The following is a 19,018-nucleotide window of genomic DNA, read 5'->3' as shown; positions in this document are numbered from 1 at the left end:
CATTGCTAACAAAATCCCCACGTGCTTCAGGAAGCAGAGTTTACTTAGCAAATAGGTGCTGCTCATCCTTTTAAATTCATTATTAATCTGTGTTCCAGCATAGCCTGCAAGGAGTCACACTGTTGCTAAACAGCCTTTTTGATGTCAGAGGGAACTGAAGAGTCTTGGGGCCTGTACAAATTTTGTGTGACACTGTAAGCAAAAACTGAGGAATTAACCCAATCTGAGTCTAGCAAAGATGTGAATAATTTTATTTTGCCTTGCTTGATGTTACATACCACTATTATGGGATTCCTTATGTTAAAATTCTGGACTAGTTTCCTTTAACATATGTGAAGAGATTTGCATCATCTTAAATTGAATCAGGTTTAAGCCGTCCTGGTGAGTAAAGTAGTTGTGTTTTGCTATTAACCCTTTGCTGAGTTATATGCTGAAAACCTGGAAGGAAGCTCAGCTGTGACAGCAGCATAAACTTGCACTCAGGTTCAGATCCTGTCAGAAACAGACCTTTTATACCCATATGGAGAATTGCAGACACTTGTGTCCTCTGGGGTAAAAAAATAAGTAAGTTCTCCCGTTGTTTGCATTTTTGTAGTATTTAATAATATTTGTAGTTTTAAATTAAACAGGAAACTTACTGTGAAGGTGAACTGATTTACATTTATGCTCAAAATATTATTCTTTAAAAACATAGTTTCTCAAAGTGGAAACACCTGTTCCCATGAAAAAGGAAGTACAACCTTGACAAGCATACCTTCTTCCAGGCTATGCGGGCTATTTTTTTCTCTTTCTAATGCTATTTGTTTGGTTCTTCATTGCTTTAATAAAACTAAAAAAATATATCTTGTCGGAAAGGTTGGGTCTGCAGTATTTTTTTTCCCTGCGTAGTGGTCTTCACTATGTCCTGGTGAAAACTGACAACAAAGATAAACCAGCATGATGCAGTAAAGCTGGCTCTTGTTTATTTGCTAGGACTGAAGGCCCTTGCTTCATTTAGTCAGCTGATGAACAGGGTTTTCAGTCAGGGGTGGTAGCTGTGTCTTTTCTCTTTGCTTTCACAGAAGATCCTTAATATGGCAGTGATATGCACTCTTGTGATGTCCACTCAGGAGGTGATATTGTATCAGTCACTTGATGGCAGGATGAGTAATTTCTTGGAAAAGAAGAGCTGATTTGTCAAACTATTAAAGAACTTTACATGCGAGATCTTTAATATTAGATCTCCTTGTGCAATTGTATACTGTGAATGGGGAAGAAAGGCAGGTATGAAGTGTCAGATAATTGTCTGTAGTGGGTTCTAGAATTCATGGAGGGAAAAACACTTGTGGAAGATCTAAAAAAGGTAAAATTGTATTAACTTCTAAGAATCATTGCTTTTACAGACCTGAGCTGTGAAGAGGGCATATTCTTTGCACCATGTACAACATTACATAGGGATTTTGTAGCATGCTTTTGAAGGGTAACAATTCTCGTAGGAATGTTTCTCATATTCTAAAACCAAAGAAATTCCCAATCTGAAAACCTAAAACTTTGAACTTAGAGATTTATTGTTTAATTGAAACAACTGAAAACTGATTGCTAAATTAATTTTTTCCTTCTATCACCTTCAATCAGCTTTTATCAACTACTTTTCTTTTATTGTGTTTATATGTGAAATCAGTTTCCTATATATATGACCACTTAATATGTATTAGGCTGCCTGCATATGCAGGTATTTTATTAATATATGTGCTATTTGCAGAGTGTCCTAGCATAAAGTATTTAAGTTTTTCAAAATCAATGCCTGTATGTCTGTGTAGAGAAAAATCTTATTTAGTGTAAGAACATGATCAGTTTAAAGATCAACTAATCTGTCAGGCTGAACCTGCTTAGCTGTTGTGTATCTTAATTTTCTATCACCTGTGGGCAATTTCAAGCATGATAGTTCAGCTGCAAGTGTAGTGACTCCTTGAGTGAAAAGTGTTGAGCTCTAATGATGTGTTTGACCTGTGCACAGAAATGCATAGGCATATTTATCCGAAGGTGACTCAGAAGGTCCCAGTGCTGTTTTTCATTCCTAACAATTATTTTTTATTAATAGTATCAGACATTGGAATAGATGAAACAAATATTTCTAAAGTCTTGTAAAAAGTGGACTTCTAATTGTAGTCTTTGTTAATTGATTCAGATAATTTAGAAGATGTTTATGATTGCCATAGAGGTTAATAAATTTGCTTTTAAATGCAGCAGCTTTAAAAATAGTGCATTCTAAGTAAAACAACTTAAAAATAGTGTGTCAGTGATGTTGATGATATAATAGTTTTCAACAGCCTCTTTCTACTCTTCCCTGTATGCTTGCCCCTTTAAAGAATCAGGAAAAATTAAGGTTACTTGAATAGAAGTAGGCAAAATCAAGCTATAGCATAGCTAAATTTGTCATGCTGAAGTGATAGGTCACCTTCTTAGCTGAATTTTAGAGTATATGTTATATTTGGAATTCATGCATTTTGTCTGTATATGTCTTTCTTTTTTTGGTTTGAGATCTAACACACCAAGTATGAGATGTTTGAGAATAGTGTATACATTGGAATGCATCCCTTTATGAAAACAATAATTTATGCAGATAAATAGAATCTGTGCCTGCACTCTGAGTAGCTAGTAAGAAGTGTGCTTGAACAGGTTGTGCATGTATGAATACACTGTGAACATATTCAGATACATCTACACAGCTTTATAAAAGTTTGGAAATTATGCTTTGAATACTGATTTTTGCTTTTGATACTTTGTTTTTATACAAGGTGTTGTTCAAATTCAACATCGCTGAATCTTACAGGAGAATGGTTGTTAGCTTCCTAGCTATTGTAACCTCCTGTGCCTTGTAGCAATCGTCTGCAGAAGCTAAGCTATCCTTTGCATCACAAGCGGGGCTACACAAAAAAAATTTGATTGCCTCCATCTTAATTCAGGGAAAACTCCAAGCATTTCATTTTTTCCTTTCTGTTTCTGGGTTTGGTCTTTTTTGTTGTTGTTGCTAATTTTTTGTTCTGTTTTTAAAAATGTATTTATATGAGCAGAGCCAGTGTTTGAAATATTTTGATTAAGTTATACTCTCATCTAGATGAAATGTTTTCTTAAAAAGAGGAACAAATGAAAGGGAAGTGGTGAGTATATTAAAAAACTTTCGTATGCTTTCCCAGTCCAGATGGAAAAATGAGACAGTTTTAGTCATGAAGTTTCAAAGGGAGGGAGATTAAGACTGCAGAGAGGCATGATGGATGTAAGCAGGGATCTTTGATGCGCAAGAAAACAACGGTGGTTTGAGTGGAGGCAAGAACTGCTAGAATCCTGAGTTATTTGCATTTACACAGTTCTGTGTGAACTGTGGACTCCTGACAAACAAGCTGATTCTCTAGTAGGCAATGGCTCCTTGTTCTAACTCTAGGGATTGTGTAAGTTATAGATCAGCAACTTGATAACAAATGTTCTGTAACTGCCACAGTGCCTAATGTTTGAATTTGTGTGTCATCGTGATCAAATTGAGGAGAGTGGTAGGAAACAAATAACTACCTACAAATAACTACCAAAAGTTGTTATCAATTATCAACAGATCATGCTTACCTCAAAATACAGAAAATTGATTTTTTTCAACTTAAGAGTGTTGATAAATGAAGCTTCATCCCTTAAAGAGAAGTCTTGATGAGTTGAAATCACATCACAAAGGTGTACTTCAGTGCCATGTTTCCCTATGAAATAAAACTCGGGAAAATTTTTGTCCTTGTTGTAGGCATCTTGTCTTCTTGGGTGTTTTCAGAAGCAGTTTCTATTCAGCATTTTGCAATGAAATGGTGGAAAACTGAAAAGGCATCATGGAATACTGGACAGCTGAAGTCAGTGCTGTTAATCTTGAAGGCTCTTTATCTTTTGGAAGCTGGAGGTGTTTCAGTGCTATCTCATTGCTTTGTCCCTGCATGATGTTTTCTGCAGAACTGAAAATGGAGACCACCAAACAATGATACAAGTGGATTAGAATCAAAGACAGAGGCACAGGCAAGCGGAACCGTGTTTGACTTCCTGAATTCCAAGCGGTCTTCTCTGCTATTCAAGCTCTTGTCTATTTGAGAAATATGTATGCCTGTATGAGAATCACTTAGGGTCATTAGATTTCAATTGCATTTATATTTTCTCTTTCTAGAGGAAACAAATAGATGTAAGGTTATATCAACTGCTTGTGTTGAAAGAGAATTCCTAATTGGTATCATTTGGTCCCCTTGTCCTAGCAGGACTAATACCAATATATTCTGAAACCTCGTTTCTTTTCTTGGAAATCTCCATCTTCTTCCTGTAATCAGCTCCATGACCCTTAGAATTTAATGTTTAAGCCACTCCCCTGTGGCTTAAGTCCAGTATTTGACCTGTCTTCACTGGATAAGTATCTGACTTACTGTAGGCTGTATCTGTCCTTAGGCTTCTGGAGGAAAAATTGCAATAAATTCAACAGGTACTGCTGTCTTTTCAAGCAGTATTGGAGGAGTTATCATTCAATAGGATTAGTACTGGCATTCTTTCTCATTTTAATTTTCTTTTTCCTATGCCACATTCTGCAGGTTTGTTTAATTATTCTTCAAAGTTCTCACACTTTTATTTTCCTAAAGAGGCAGCACAAAGAGGAGAGTGTTCTGTCCTAAGGATGTGATTCATACACCTGGGACATTTGCAGAGAGACTAAGTGCCTGGTTTTAGACATATCATCACACAGTGACATGTGCAACTCTTAAGCTGGGATCCCATGTGCTGCACCCAGTGTATGGGGAGGGTTAGGGTATGTACTCCCAGCCTGCCATTTTCACTGCCATCAGCACTGGTTCAAAAAGCCAAGATAAAAAGCCCTGCCTCTTGACACAGTCTCTTGCCTATAACAAGCGGTTACATTGTTTTCAGATCAGAGTTTGGAGTATCTGGTGAGAGATCTAATGTCTGTCAGAACAGTTCTTTCGCATAACTTTTAGGCACCCAGAAATGAGGTTTGCAACGTGTAGGGCGGGGGAGGTGCTTATAGGAGACGCTGAGAACAGAGGAATGGGTTAAGCTGTACCTTTCAAAAGGAGATGACTCTTGGGAAGAGAGGGAGGTGCCCAGAGGTGCTCAGCATTCATAGCTGCAAATCATGGCACAGAGATGTCTGGCAGTGCTTTTGTGGAAGAAAGCTCAGGTGAGGTTCTTCCTTTTCCTCCTCTGTTTATGTCTGGATAGCCCAGTTCTTAGAAGGCTGTATGGCAGGAAGAAAAGACACACTGAAAGTTTGTCCTCAGGGTTTGAACCAATTTTTGAATCTTCCAGGAAAATGCCCTATCCATCAGTCTGTTTTGAGTTAGTAAAACGGGCTGTCTGTTAGCTGGAGTTAAAAACATCATGTGTCTGGTAAGGGAGGCAGATTTCGAGTTCCAATGTGAAGCTAGAACTCTGTCGTCTTTTTTTTTTTTTTTTTTTTTTTTTTTTTTTTTTTCCAGCCCTGGTTGGCGAGCTGCAGCCCCCGCGGCCTCCGCTTCAGCACCATGGCCAGCACCGGGGCACCGCCTGCTCCCGCCGCTGGAAAACGGAGCTATGGCTCATGTCCTCCCGGGGCCTCGGCAGCCTGCGTTTGTATCACTGAATATATACCCGTCCTGATAGCCTTATCCCATGGTCCTGTAAAGTAGGAAGCAAAAGTAGTAGTGCTGGCATGTAAGTTCCGCAAAAGCAAAGTTTTAGGTTGCTGTAAATTGCTGTAGCTTTGTTGGCTTTACAAAGGCTAGTCTGATTTATAAGAGCTGAAAATTAGTCATTATGAATGGTTTCTCCCACCTGATCCATTCTCTTAATCTCTACTGGCTTTACTCAGAAGGTAGTAAGGCCTTCCAAGCCTTAGCTTATCTGTTGTAGTTGGATTTCTGCATGTACAGTAGAGAAAGTATACTCTTCATAAATGTATCTTAAAAAAAACCTAAACCCCAAACCACCAAAACCCACCACCTCCCATGGAAATGTATTATGAGAAATCAAGTGCTTTGGGAAAGGCTTATAACTGATACAATCTGACCTCATTTGAGGTTCTGTCATGTTGATTTATTTATCTGAAAAATAGTCCCTTAGCACAGTAGTTAATCTTATATGAGTTTATCAGGAAAGATCAGCCTTCCTGCATGAAAATAATTCAGTCTACTTGTTGCTGAATACTGCCTGAAAGTGTTGCTTATTCTACTCAGTTTGACTGTTAAATTACCAATGACAGACTTGCTTTAAAACATCTTTTAAAGCATAAGAAATTAGTCAATTTTATTCTTGATTTTGGAGAGGTCTGATGAATTTGGTCCTTCTCTTTAATAAATGCACAATTTTGCATATTTGTAAAGGAGAAAATGCTAAATTCTCTTCAGGTCTGCCCTGGAAGATCTTGTTCAATACCAGATCCATGTAATTAATTTATTTTTTGTGCTTACTTCTCAAATTACCAAATATGTTTCTCTGAACTCTGTCGAAGTGAGATATCAAGCAAGGATATGTTCAAAGTACTGGGCAGTTTTTTCACCACACATATTCCTGTACTTGTCACAGATCACTTGAAGACTAATCTTCAGACTGGTCTTTAAAAACAGTCACTGCTAGTAGTATAATTCCTTTTTGTGATGAAACCATAATGTGGAGGGAATTTTTTTCCAGAACCAGGTTCTCATTAAGAACTGAATCTGCAAAGTGCTGAGCATCTTCAGCTGGAGTAGGAGGTGAGACTACTCAACAGTTCCCAGGTGGTGCTAGCATTTTTCAAGACTGGGACTAAAAGCACTGATACTTTCCTTTCAGAGTACCAGAAATATCCAGATGTATATAATCTGTCTGACTTTTAAGTTATGACAAAGTACTGCTCATAAAGGTTATAGTTGTAACTAGCTCTTGTGACTGTCATTCAAGGTCTTCTATTTTGAGGGGTATTTGAAATGACTGCAAAAAATATTCTGAATTAAAATTCAGCATATGACTTCTCTACCAGAAGCTGCTAAATGTTTTATTAGTTTGAGAAAATCTATTTGTATATTTCTTCATTTTGTTTAGAGAGGATAAAATTAATGATTTTGTTTTTGCTTTGTCTGATCTGCTTTTTATTATACTACGCATATTTCTCTGCTTATGCCAGATCTGTGCTTGATATATCTGAGGCCAGATTCACTTCTGTTACAGGCAACTGTAATTTTTTGTTGTGCGTTATTCTAGTCTTACATCTTGATTAGTCTGGAGTGTCTTCTGCAGTGCTGTGACATCCAGATCTGGCCGTTGGATTTAATAGAAGATTATTGTGAAGTGGACATTTATCCATACAAAAGATACAGTTCATGTAACAGCAGTCTTGTAGAGCCACTGAATACAAAGTCACTGCAGTCATGGGTTTTATTACTTTACTACCCTGACGCCTATTTTGTGACTTGCTTTTATATGGTACTTGGTTAAATTGTACTCCCTTGTGGTCAGTATTAAAGCAGATTGCTCTGGTTTATTTATTTTTAAATTTTAGTTATGAGAGGCTTTATGTGGTACATTTGCAGCTTTTTTTTGGTAATGTGTATAATCTTGCATGTTTTCTTAAGGTTGGGGAAAGTTTGCTCGCTTGACCCGTGCCCTCACAAGCAGCCGAGGTGTACTTCAACAGCTTGCTCCAAGTGTGCAGAAAGGAGAGAACGTCCACAAGCATTCACGACTTGCTGAGGTAATGTTTTCTTTCCCTGAGAGACTGTAAAGAAATGCTTTTAGCCTTTGTGGGTATGTTGCCTCTGTGTGAACTAAACACTGTCTGTCCCCCTTGCCCTGGGAATCTGAAGCCTGCACGTGTGCTGAGAAATGTGTCCTGCGACAGTGGAATCAAACAAGTGTCCAAAAGACTTCATGTAACCTAGTTTCACTGTTGTGTTCCGTATCTCAGCCAAGTCTTATAATGACATTATTAAAGTAATACTTTCTTGCTTAGTTTCTGTTCTTCTGAGGATCTCAATGTTAGTAGGATCTTGGACTGTTTGCTTGTGTAAAACTGAGGTGAGCAAAACTCAGGCCAGTACAGAAGGAAATTCTGGAGAATCCTTGTCACAGTTGTTCTCTGCATTTATTTATGCCTAGTTCTTTTTAAGTGGGATCCCAATCTTCCTTTACAAACTGTTTAAAATATATGTTTGAGTTACTGGTTTTATGGACAGAACAGCTGCAAGATGCCACAAGCAACACTGCAGACAGATTAGGAAAATGAGACCTTGTGATTTAAGTAAACTGTCAAAGTCTTGAGAAAAGCTCTGGGCAGAGAAGGTTCCTTAAAGTGCTTAGGGTTTTAGGGCTTTCACCACGAGGGGGAGAGACTGTCCCAAGTTTCCTGTAGCTTTCTACTGGGCCAGTAGCAGGGTCTTCCTGGTGTAACAACAATTTAGGGCAAGTCTTGATACGGTGTTAATGACAACATGGCCAATATAACATGGCACTTCTGTTTTTCCTGTTTCTGTGAATGCCATGGCAACAGCTGTGACTCTTGTGAATAATTCTTAATCTTCCTCTATAGCTGGAGGTGTAAGCCACTGATTGGTTCTGTGAGGTCTCCATATAGTCAGTACTCTGTTAATTTTGTGCTGTATAATCTTAGTTTCTCTGCAAAATACACAACTCTTGCCGGGGCCTCCTGCACTGTTATCACATGAGATGATGACATTCCCACAGACAGGAGCTTACCTGTTCAGTATTTAATAGAGATGCACTCAGTAATGGAAAACTGATTTCTATTGGAAGTATAGAAATAACATAGATCATACTAGCACAGGGGAGGGCCGACATTCACACGGACACTATACTGTAGGAATACTGTGTGATTATCAGATGCCCACCCTGAGGTTGCTTTGATGTCCTGGAATTTGGAATAGTCTCCCTCCTAATTTTGCTCAAGGCTTAGCATCAAATAATCCTTCCTTCTCTTTAGATGTCTACCCATTGAATTTTAATTCATGCTAAATGTACACAGTAGAACGTAAGGCAAAGGGTCTGAGGTTATTCTGGCTCAGTAAACCTCAGTCTGGACCTAAGTGACTACATATTACTGAAACTTCTTGCAAGCCAATGTGTTCAACAAGTCTTTGCAAGTATTCTAACTGGCACAGCCAGTTGATTCATTACAAATAATAAAGGTCAAGTGTATAGTTTACACGTCTGAAATGAGTTTCTTTAATTGCCGACTGAATATTGCAGTAATTATTTTAAAAAGAACATTAGCCCCAACTGTGATGTTGGGTACCTTGTTTTATATCTGCCGTAATTTCACTTAAGTCAATAGAACTACACTAGAGAAAAGCAGAGTGCACATAATCATAGAGACAAGCCCACTTTTCTTCTTTTGAAGACACATGGTGTGCCAGGCTTCTTATTCTGGAAAGATCTCTCAGTAATGTTGAACATGGGATCTCTATCTGTTCCCTGTTGTATTTTCAAAATTTTTTTTTCTCTTCTTCATCTCTAAGTAGCCTATTTGAAATAGTAAGTTCAAATTAAAATTCATCTTTTATTCCTACTCGCTATGGCATTTCATGTTAGTCTTGTTTGCTTAAGAAGGCTCTTCATTTATTGGAATATTATTTAAGTTGCTCTTAGTTCTTTATCACTTGTATTTTTGATACCTGAGGGGCCAGTTGTGTCTTAGAAGCTGAGTGGGGCAAGGTGTACAAATACAGAACAGGAGCCTGCCACAAATGCTTACCATTTCTTTTATTGTTTATGAAATACTAGTTTAAGAAAGGTGTTAATGACAAACTACTTTGTTTTATCCACAGGTCATGGATAATACAAGCGGTGTCTATTAAGCCTCAGTCTCTGACTTTTTTCAATATGTGTAGGTTTTTTAGCCTGACTTCTCTAATAGTGGTCATATGAAAATTGCTTAAATTAATTATGCAGTTAATGCAAAGGCATTAGGTAACTCCAAGAGTACATTTTGCAATAAGAATGTAAAGTAATTGATGCATTTCTGTGGCTTTGTCACCAAGGAGCTGATTGTGGGAACCATTCTTCTTGGTCACTGCATAGTACATGTGTCCTCTGCACCTACGGTGTTAGCTGATATATTCTGTATATTTACCAGGCTGTTCTGGGTAAATAAGATGATGTCATAATTTAAAAAATGCGATAGTTATGAGAAATAAAAGCAGAAAAATTACAATGGTGCTTAGCAGCACTACTTAGTAATGGAACTTCTGCCACTTTTTTTAGAAACCTTGTTTACCAGGGACTTTTAACTGCCATTAAAATCTACTTCAAGTTGAGGCTTACCACCTAGCCCTTGGCTTAGGAGCAATTTGTGTGGGTGACTGTGAAAACAAAAGCAAGGGAGAGTAAGAGAAAGCAAATATGTGCAGTTGAAACCACAAAAGGGAGAGATTAAGTTGAAAATGAACGATTGTTTGTGTGGGGTTTTTTTCCCCAGTCATGCAGTCTTAAATAAATCATGGTAACCACTTGTTGATGCACTTTTATGAGTCCTGACTGGTGATATATTCACCATTTTTTAACAAATCTAGGATAAATTCTTTTTATTTAGTTATATTAAAAAAAACCCAACCAAACACAGCCTTGTGAAACCCATGATGAAATTTGTCATTTCTACTATTGAAATAATATTCTCTGGCTTTAGAGAGCTATTAAAACATCATGCATCATTACCACAAATAATAAACACAGATAATACAACTGTAATAGCTGATGAATCATAAGTAATTGGAATAATACTTTCATTAATAACTTTCTGAAACAAACATTTCTTCTACTATGGTATAACTGCATAATAGGGAAAAATGTTCCAAAACCAGGGCTGTTTCAGTTATTTAGAAAATAATAGTAATGAAATATTTGTTCAGTACACATGGGCGGAAGCTCAGCATATCAGTTTATATAGTTGTGCACATTTTCTTCATTATTACTTCTACATTCATCACTTGGGTTTTTTTTTTTCCTTCTCCAGGAGAAGTACCTTTACAAATAGTTTGTATCTAGTTACTTTATGTGGGTGGGTAATCACACCTGGCTGCTTCAGCAAATATTGTGTCTCAGGTTGGCACTAGTCACCCTAGAGGCTGGAGTGCAGCAAGAGGACCTTGGAATAGGGCAGAAGGTACTTCTCTTTGCCTCTACCATGCTTTGCTATATGGTGCACAAAGAGTGGGGTTTATAGCTCTTAATCTCCAGATAATGCTGAGGAGGTGCGTGCATGTGGGGAAGGATGGTGAAGAAACAGACTGTGTGTGGCCTTTGGTGTGAAAAGTGGAGGAGAGAGCTCTCCTAACTTCCAGCACAATAACCTGACAAAACCTGGATCTTTAGTGCTCTGTGGACTTCCTTCTATTATTTCTGTACAGCACTGAGCTCTCTTCTTAAACTTAATGCTAAAAGCACATGCTTGTTCTCTGAGATAATTAAGCTTCCTTATAGGTGTTTTTCTCTTCCTTCAATGAAAAGAAGAATTTGTTGCTTTGGACTGCCAGCCAAGTGCTTTCACAGAGGTTACAAGACATTTGCCAGTCTGTAAAGCAAGTTGCTTTTCCTGGGAGAGGTAGCATAAAGCTGGGACAGTGCTCTTCCTCCATCTCAAGCTGTGAAATGACGCTTCATGTCTCTAGCAATGCCAGCAAGATGGAGTGGTTTTACAAGGTGTGCGTTAGTGATGTAGTGAAGGAGGCAGGGCTAGATCTTGTCACCCCCACCCCACTGAAACGAAAGAGTGGAGACATCTCAGGCTTGCTGCAAGCAGTTTTTCCTCCTTGCAATATCCCTACATCATTCCTTGATGCCCATGTCCTGCCCTGTCCCTGCACTGTCCCTGCCCTTCCTTTTGAGATTCACACCCACTCTGATGGTGTACATCCTTCCACAGGAGAACAGCTAAGCCATGGCCACTGGTCCCTTTAAATAGCCATTGGTACAGCTTAACCAGAGACTCCAAGGTGGTAATGAAAGTTCAAAAGACTCTTATTAATAAGGCCCCTAGCCATTCCAATGGTTTACACTTACTTTCTAAGTAAAAAGGGAAGGAGACATCAATCCTTTTATTTTCATGAGCTGTAGCTCTTGAACCTCAAACAAGTTAGGAGAGAGTGCTTTGCACTTGGTAATGACATTTTAAAGCACCAAAACAGCAAAGTTGTTTATTTTCTCAACGAGCTGAACCTGGAAGTCTGTTTTTTCTCTGCATTCAGTTCAGTTTTATATCCCTGTAGTTCCACTGGCTTTACTGTATTTTTTTTTCACTTACAGCAAAATAACGGACACCATAATTTAATCTGGTTTTATTACCAAACAAATTGCTCTTGCCTTTGTTCCTATTATTCACGTATATGGGAATACATTAGTACCTTTTCCAGTAACTTAAGTTTGGATGATGCAAACTTTCCACAAGTTCTTTGGCCACCAGCAGTGGCCAAAATGGAGTGCATTAGATGATTTTTCAGTCTAGAACTTATGTATGTTTATATAAGAATCAATCTGGCAAAAACTAACAATTTTTATTTTTTAGTGTTTCATGATTGAAGTTCCTGTGCTGATTAGAATGGTTACCAAAATGTCTGACTTCTTTATATAATATCAAGGGCTAAAAAAATAAGCTTTAGGAGTTGTGATTACAAAAGAAGCAATTATGTTTTTACCTAGTGTTTGAGGGTAATCTCCCCATGCTAGTAAGATCTCAGCATTAGAACTGAAATCCAGTTAACTGACTGAAAAATGTTACTATGTGATAGAAAGTACTTGGCTTTGCTGATCAGTTATTCCAGTGGGTGAATACTGCAGAGGACTTTCCTTGCTCACTGAAGCATATTTCAGGCTTGGGATCTTATGTTAGAGCTGCTACTCATGCAGATCCTCATAAAAGCCAGTAGTAGCTCAGTGCTTTCCGACTGATTCAGGTACAGCTGCGATGTTCAGAAGGGAGGGCAGAAGATATTTTCAATATTGATCTTTGGTTAGAGCTTTTGTTGAGAAAAGACATTCTACCATTTCTTGCTGGGCCTGCAAACAAGCCCTTAAGGGAACGATGGTCTGAGTACACATACTAACTCAGTGCACAACCTACGCCTCTTCCAGCCACTACCAGTGACTTCTGGGCACTGCTTTGGGTGACCAGTGCCTCCTGCAGAGAAGAGACTGCTTCTGTCTTGTGCTGCTTCCAGCCTGTCTCACCACAAGGCATTTTTTAAAAAGAATTTTTACTTTTGTTTTAGTATGGAGAACTGTGCGTGACTCAGGATCAGAAGTGGCAGAGTAATACTGCAGTGGATGTGTCTGAGTCTTAGTTTGGTCTGCAGGAGTTCTACATGGGGAAAAATGTGCCTTTTCCCTCTTTGCTGTCATTCTAGAAACTTGGTGAAACAAAAATACTAAGTCTTTTTTTTTTTTTTTTTTTTTTTTGAGCAGGTCGTGCTACTTTTCTGCTGGAGAACATACTGGGCTCAAAGTTAGGAGGCTTGCAACTCCCATTGTCATTTACTCCTGTGCAAGGGACTGTGATCTGACAGTGCACAAGAGGAAGTGATTATGTGAGGTTTAAAGCAGCAGGGAACTTAATCTGAGGTTGTTTTGTCCAAGTAGGGCTCTTGTAGGTGCTTGTTTTCTTTTGTGCCCTTTGGCTTAATCTGTTGGAAAAAAGCCCACCAGTTCACACATACACAAAAAAAAGACACTCAGAAAAGCCTGCAGATAAAAATCTGTGTCTAAATAATTGATAAAAAAGCTGAGATAAGGAACATGAAAGGTAGGCATCCTCCTATTATAGCTATGTTGTCTGATCTTTTCTGAGAGGTGGCCATTTAATTTCCTTCTCTGCTTCCTATTGCTCTGAACTATGTGTAAATAATTGTGGAAAAAGAACCATGCTCCTAAATAGTTCTCACAGGTTCTATGAGTTTGGCATTACCGAACACATCTCATTCAAGCAAACCTCTGTCTTCCTTTCCGTTTTAATCCATAACTCATCCAGGATAAATTTAATTTTAAAATTTAATTTATCTTTATTTGGAGACAGGTCCTTCATGTTAGTTTCAACTTCATGTATATCCATAGATATAAACAAACGTATTCTTGTTCATAGGTACGTAAGATAAACTTTAGTTCCCAAGAATGAAATACATGATCATACTCTTTTTGCACTAGTGTGCAGAACTGGAGAGATAGACCTAAAACGGGCTGCACTGATCAAGATTGCAGTTATGCAGAACACTTGGAGCTCAGCTTGAGGTCCAGGGTTTAAAACAGATGCTAACAGATCATCTTCTGCTGTAGTGCTTTTTTGAATTCAGAGCTAACTGCATTGTAACTTGACTGTACTGATGGTGTACAGTCGAGTTACAATGCAGTTAGCTCTGAAGACACTGATCTTTTCTCAGTGAAAAGTTAAAAGTTCAAAATGAGTTTATTGATGCTAATGATAGTTATCCATGTGCTTTGGTCCTGCACAGCCCATAGAAGAGGAACAAAGGTCTGTGCATTCATGATAGATTGTAGCATAAGACTATTTCAGATACAGTGTAGTGAAGTGTTAAATAGACAATGTTGGAAAACAATGTAGTCTAGTGGTCTCAGTGCTGAACTGAAACTCAAATTGTGGTATTGTTCCTGATTTTGCCATTAATTGATATATATTTGCACCTGCCTTCCTGCCCATCGTTTATCTGTGTTGTCTATTCAGACTGCTGAAGGAGCTGTCTCTTCTCTATATGTTTTGGAGAGATAGCACATTAGGCTTGGTGTCAAAAATAATTAATGGCATTAAAAGAAATAACAATTGTTCTTCGGTTGATGCTAATTTGTTTAACAGAGTACTTATCCTGACTTCCTTACCATTTGGTGGTGATAAAAATGTATTTTATCAACTGTTATACTGAGCTTGAGAATCTACAATATGAAAAATGTTTAAAAATTAAGCATGTTTTCTTTTTCTCCTGAAATCTTTGTGACTGCAGGTATTACAGCTGGGCTCTGAAATCCTCCCGCAGTACAAACAAGAGGCACCAAAGACTCCGCCACATATAATTTTGCATTATTGTGTTTTCAAGACTACCTGGGACTGGATCATCTTGATTTTAACCTTCTACACTGCTATTTTGGTCCCTTACAATGTCTCCTTTAAAACCAAACAGAACAATGTGGCATGGTTAGTAGTTGACAGCATTGTAGATGTCATTTTTTTGGTAGACATTGTGCTTAATTTCCATACCACCTTTGTGGGGCCAGCAGGAGAGGTGATCTCTGACCCAAAGCTGATTCGCATGAATTACTTGAAGACCTGGTTTGTGATCGATCTGCTCTCATGCTTGCCATATGATGTCATCAATGCATTTGAGAACGTCGATGAGGTCAGTATACTAGTTCCACTTTCACCCATTAATAATTACTTAATGGTTGGGGGGGGAGAAGTGGGAGAGAAGAAAGAAATGTATGCTTTTAAATATATTGAATTAGTGTACATGTGTCTAGTAGCTGCCCTCAGTGCACATAGAAGTTTGCTTATGAGTCCTAGCCAGAGGGTCTGTCTTTAACTGCACTGGGAGAGGCTGAGGTTTTTGCTGTCAGAAATCTGTGTTTGTTTTCCTTCATTCTGCATCCTCACAGTTTGGGAGGAATAACAGAAGCAGACAGCAGAACCTCTGTGCACTGAGGAAAAATGCTTCATCAGGCTTACCATGAATAGCTTGAGCAGGTGTGTGTCAGGATTGTTTCTTGGGTCAGAATTCTCTTGCTTTCACTGTTATCTGAACAGGGTATATCCACTAATGGAAATCCTTCACATGAACAGTTGGGAATATAATTGCTTTTTTCAGCTGTTTTGAATACACTATAAAGGGTGGCAAAGAAGCAGGCAGTGACTGATTAAATCTTAGACCACCAGGAAGTACTGTGTGGGTATCTGGTGATCCATGGAGCATTGTTTGGCAACAGTTGTTTTAGAGGAAAGTAAAGCAATTGAAGATGCTGTTTTGATGCTTGTTTGGTAATTGCATAATTAGATGAAGTGATAGGGAGAAATCTGGAACTCTAGACTCCTCCTTAGTTTTTGTTCATTTCTTTGGGAACAGGTCACAGGCCAGCAAAAGAACTAATGTTCAGGCACTTAAAACCATAATACTTAACCCCTCTTTTAATTGCTTTTTCTTCTACTGGATCAGGCTGCCAAGAAAATATTCCTAAACTAAATATATTAAGGTTCCATGCCTAAATAGTTCAGAGTTGTTGAACTGTTAACAAAATCTTAAAAAGGATTTCAGTAGTCTACTTTCTAATTAAATGTTATAAAATTTTTACCATAAACTAATTATGTGTCTGTATTTATCTGTGACATACTAAACTAGTAACATACATACACACTTCATCAGTGCTTAGTATTTAATTTTTAGCCTGTAAACCTTAATTTTTATGAGTTTCTTTAAAATATACCCATGTTATAAAGGACAACCTAGCTATTGAAAGAAAATTACACCAGCTGAAATATCTGGGTCAAAACATAAAATCACATTACTTTCCTAAAAATACACTGCACAGGATTTTATAAAATTTAAGTATTTAAAGTATTTTTTGATTAAAGTATTTTTACTAAAAAGTATTTATTATATTATTTAATATTTATTTATTATAATTATTAAGACATATTATGAAGTATTTTATTAAAGTATTGTAAATGACTTGAAGACAAGTAGGCAAACTATTGAATGTAGTGGAAAAAACATGATGTTATCTGATATTCCCTAGAGAGGTTTTCATTTTATGTAAAGCTACAGCCTGAAGTAACACGTATGAGATCAAACAAGAAGGCCTTGTGAGACCTGTCCTTAAATATTTGTTTGTCATGGAAAGGACCCAGGTTGCAGATTACTTTGCAGAGCTTTCACATATTACTTTGCTGTGGACTGATAAAGCAATAGAATGAGAGGCCATATGTGTTTCTGACATTTAGACTGAAAGAGTAAAAAAAAAATTGAGGAAAAAAAAAAATCGAAACAAAAAAAAAGGAAGGAAGCTTTTCTCACCCATTGCAGATAGTAGCAACCTCCTGCTGATGATTTTGCTGGAGGAGCATTCTGTAACTGTAGGCTGGTGGTGTGAGCTACAGAAACATCCCTGAGGAAAATGTCTGTACCAGTGGCTGTGACAGCCCTTGAGCTGAGAACAGGAGCTCTCAGATTTACAGTAGAAATTCTGCAGAGAAATTCTTATTATGTGAGTTTGAATTTCTCTCAGTTCTCTGTCTCAGTGTTGCCTTGTAACAATGAGATGCTGATTGGTACTTCAGTTTTCCTATGGCTCTTCAACAGTCTCCTTAATCAGTATAACAGTGTTAGTTATTCTAGATATCATGCCCAAGGAAAAAAACATTTTTCTTGATGCTATCCTTTTAAGACTGTTTGTCTCTCTTTCCCCTAGTGGGTTCTGACATTTAGCTAGTATAAATCATTGTAGAGTCATTAGAGCAGCATTTCCACTGGTGTAAATTGCTGTACTTCTATTAAGGGTTTATAGAGTGGTTTACAGGACCTGAGGGGCTTTGCCAGCAATGCCAGCAGAATAACGTAGTGCACATCAGGTGGGGATTTAGGACAGTGTCTGCTGATCACTGTTTCATGAACTGCCTGTAGAGAAAGATCTTTTATTAAAGAAGAGAAAAAAAAAAAAAAAAAAGCGCCACATTCAAGGAGTCTTGAAAGTAGAAAAGCTTTGCCTTATCTTCTCTGTTGTGTAGAACATTCCCTTGTGGCTCAATTCCCTTTCTTTCAAACTTGCTGGTTTAAATTTTACCTGTCGCGCACCCTGGATTACACACGGTATTACTTAACAGTTGGATTAAGTCAGATGTGAAGCTGTGCTGCTCAAGTTAAAGTAGCCAAACTGGATTGTTATCTGTGTCACTTGGATTTTGCTAAAGGAAATTCCTTCTGAGCCCGTGAGTCTGGAGTTAGTAGGTGGCCATGGCTGCTTCAGGGATCTTTTTTTTTTTTTTTTTTTTTTTTCAGTCCTAATGTGAATACTCTTTAAAAAATTGCCAGAAATTAAATGATACCCAGTGTCAACAGTGGTGATAAAATGAGGAATATGAATTGCTACTTTCCTGTTTTGATGTTTTCCATATATGATTTTAAACAGGAGGAAATAGAATCCTGTCTTTGTTGCAGTCCCTACAGTGAAGGGGGACTGTGGCAGGTGGATACTCACTGTTTTTTCTGCCTGATGTCATTTTCTGTTAAAAGAAACGTCACTGAAGACACTGAGGATGTCATGGAGGAACTAACTTGACAAGTCAATTTGTTTTCAAGAATACTGTAATTACTGTGACGGAGGCAAATTGATTTTCAAGGGACACAAGACCTGGAGCTGAAGAAGTAAAAAGCTGTGTATATAGTGTGTTGAGGCTCTTTTGACTCTGGGTAATTTTGGGGCTGCCTGACCACTTAACCCTTGATAGATTAATAGTGAAACTATTTTTGTCATCTTAAATGATTCACCAATATAAGATTAATTATAATATATGAAACTAGGGTTGATCAGTATTTTTGACAAGCAGATATTTATTTTAAAAGATTATGATATTGCATTTTTTCTATTTTGAAGTAACTTTTTGTTTTGCAATTTACTTCATTATTCCATTATAAGATATAATGGAAAATATTTTCTTGAAACAAAATTGAGTGTGACTTCTGTGTTTTTCAGGCAATTTCAAAATTCTTTGGGTTTGTTGCAGTTTGGAACATTAGTATATTTTCAATTCACATTTTTTAATATAATTGAAGTTCCAGTTTCCTCTCTGCATAGTTGAGAATATTTTTGTCCACAAAATAATTTGCATTCATTAACTATTAATCAATACAACTATTAATAACTACAATTAATTCAAGAGGCACTTACATATGAATAGCCACATTCTACAGATGGAAGAGGAAAGAAAAAACATTAATGTCTTTGTTCAAGGCCATAGAATTAAATACGAGAATGTGTGAGGCTTCTGATCTCAAGTGTT

General features: G+C 37.6%; 1 protein-coding gene across 3 annotated transcripts in view; it reads left to right on the top strand.

Moving 5' to 3' along the window:
- Positions 1 to 19,018, top strand: part of KCNH1 (potassium voltage-gated channel subfamily H member 1) — a 185,385-nt gene that overhangs the window by 11,239 nt on the left and 155,128 nt on the right. For all 3 annotated transcript variants that reach the window (XM_026844475.1, XM_026844474.1, XM_026844476.1), the window contains exons 4-5: positions 7,596 to 7,714; positions 14,976 to 15,368. In XM_026844475.1, the coding sequence (XP_026700276.1) occupies positions 7,596 to 7,714; positions 14,976 to 15,368 (512 nt within the window). The remainder of the gene's footprint in view (positions 1 to 7,595; positions 7,715 to 14,975; positions 15,369 to 19,018) is intronic.

The sequence above is a fragment of the Athene cunicularia genome (assembly GCF_003259725.1).
Source record: "Athene cunicularia isolate RWA chromosome 3 unlocalized genomic scaffold, athCun1 chr3_part1, whole genome shotgun sequence".
Taxonomy (NCBI): Eukaryota; Metazoa; Chordata; class Aves; order Strigiformes; family Strigidae; genus Athene; species Athene cunicularia.
Note: the sequence above shows the minus strand (reverse complement) of the source record. Positions and strands in the feature narration are given on the sequence as shown.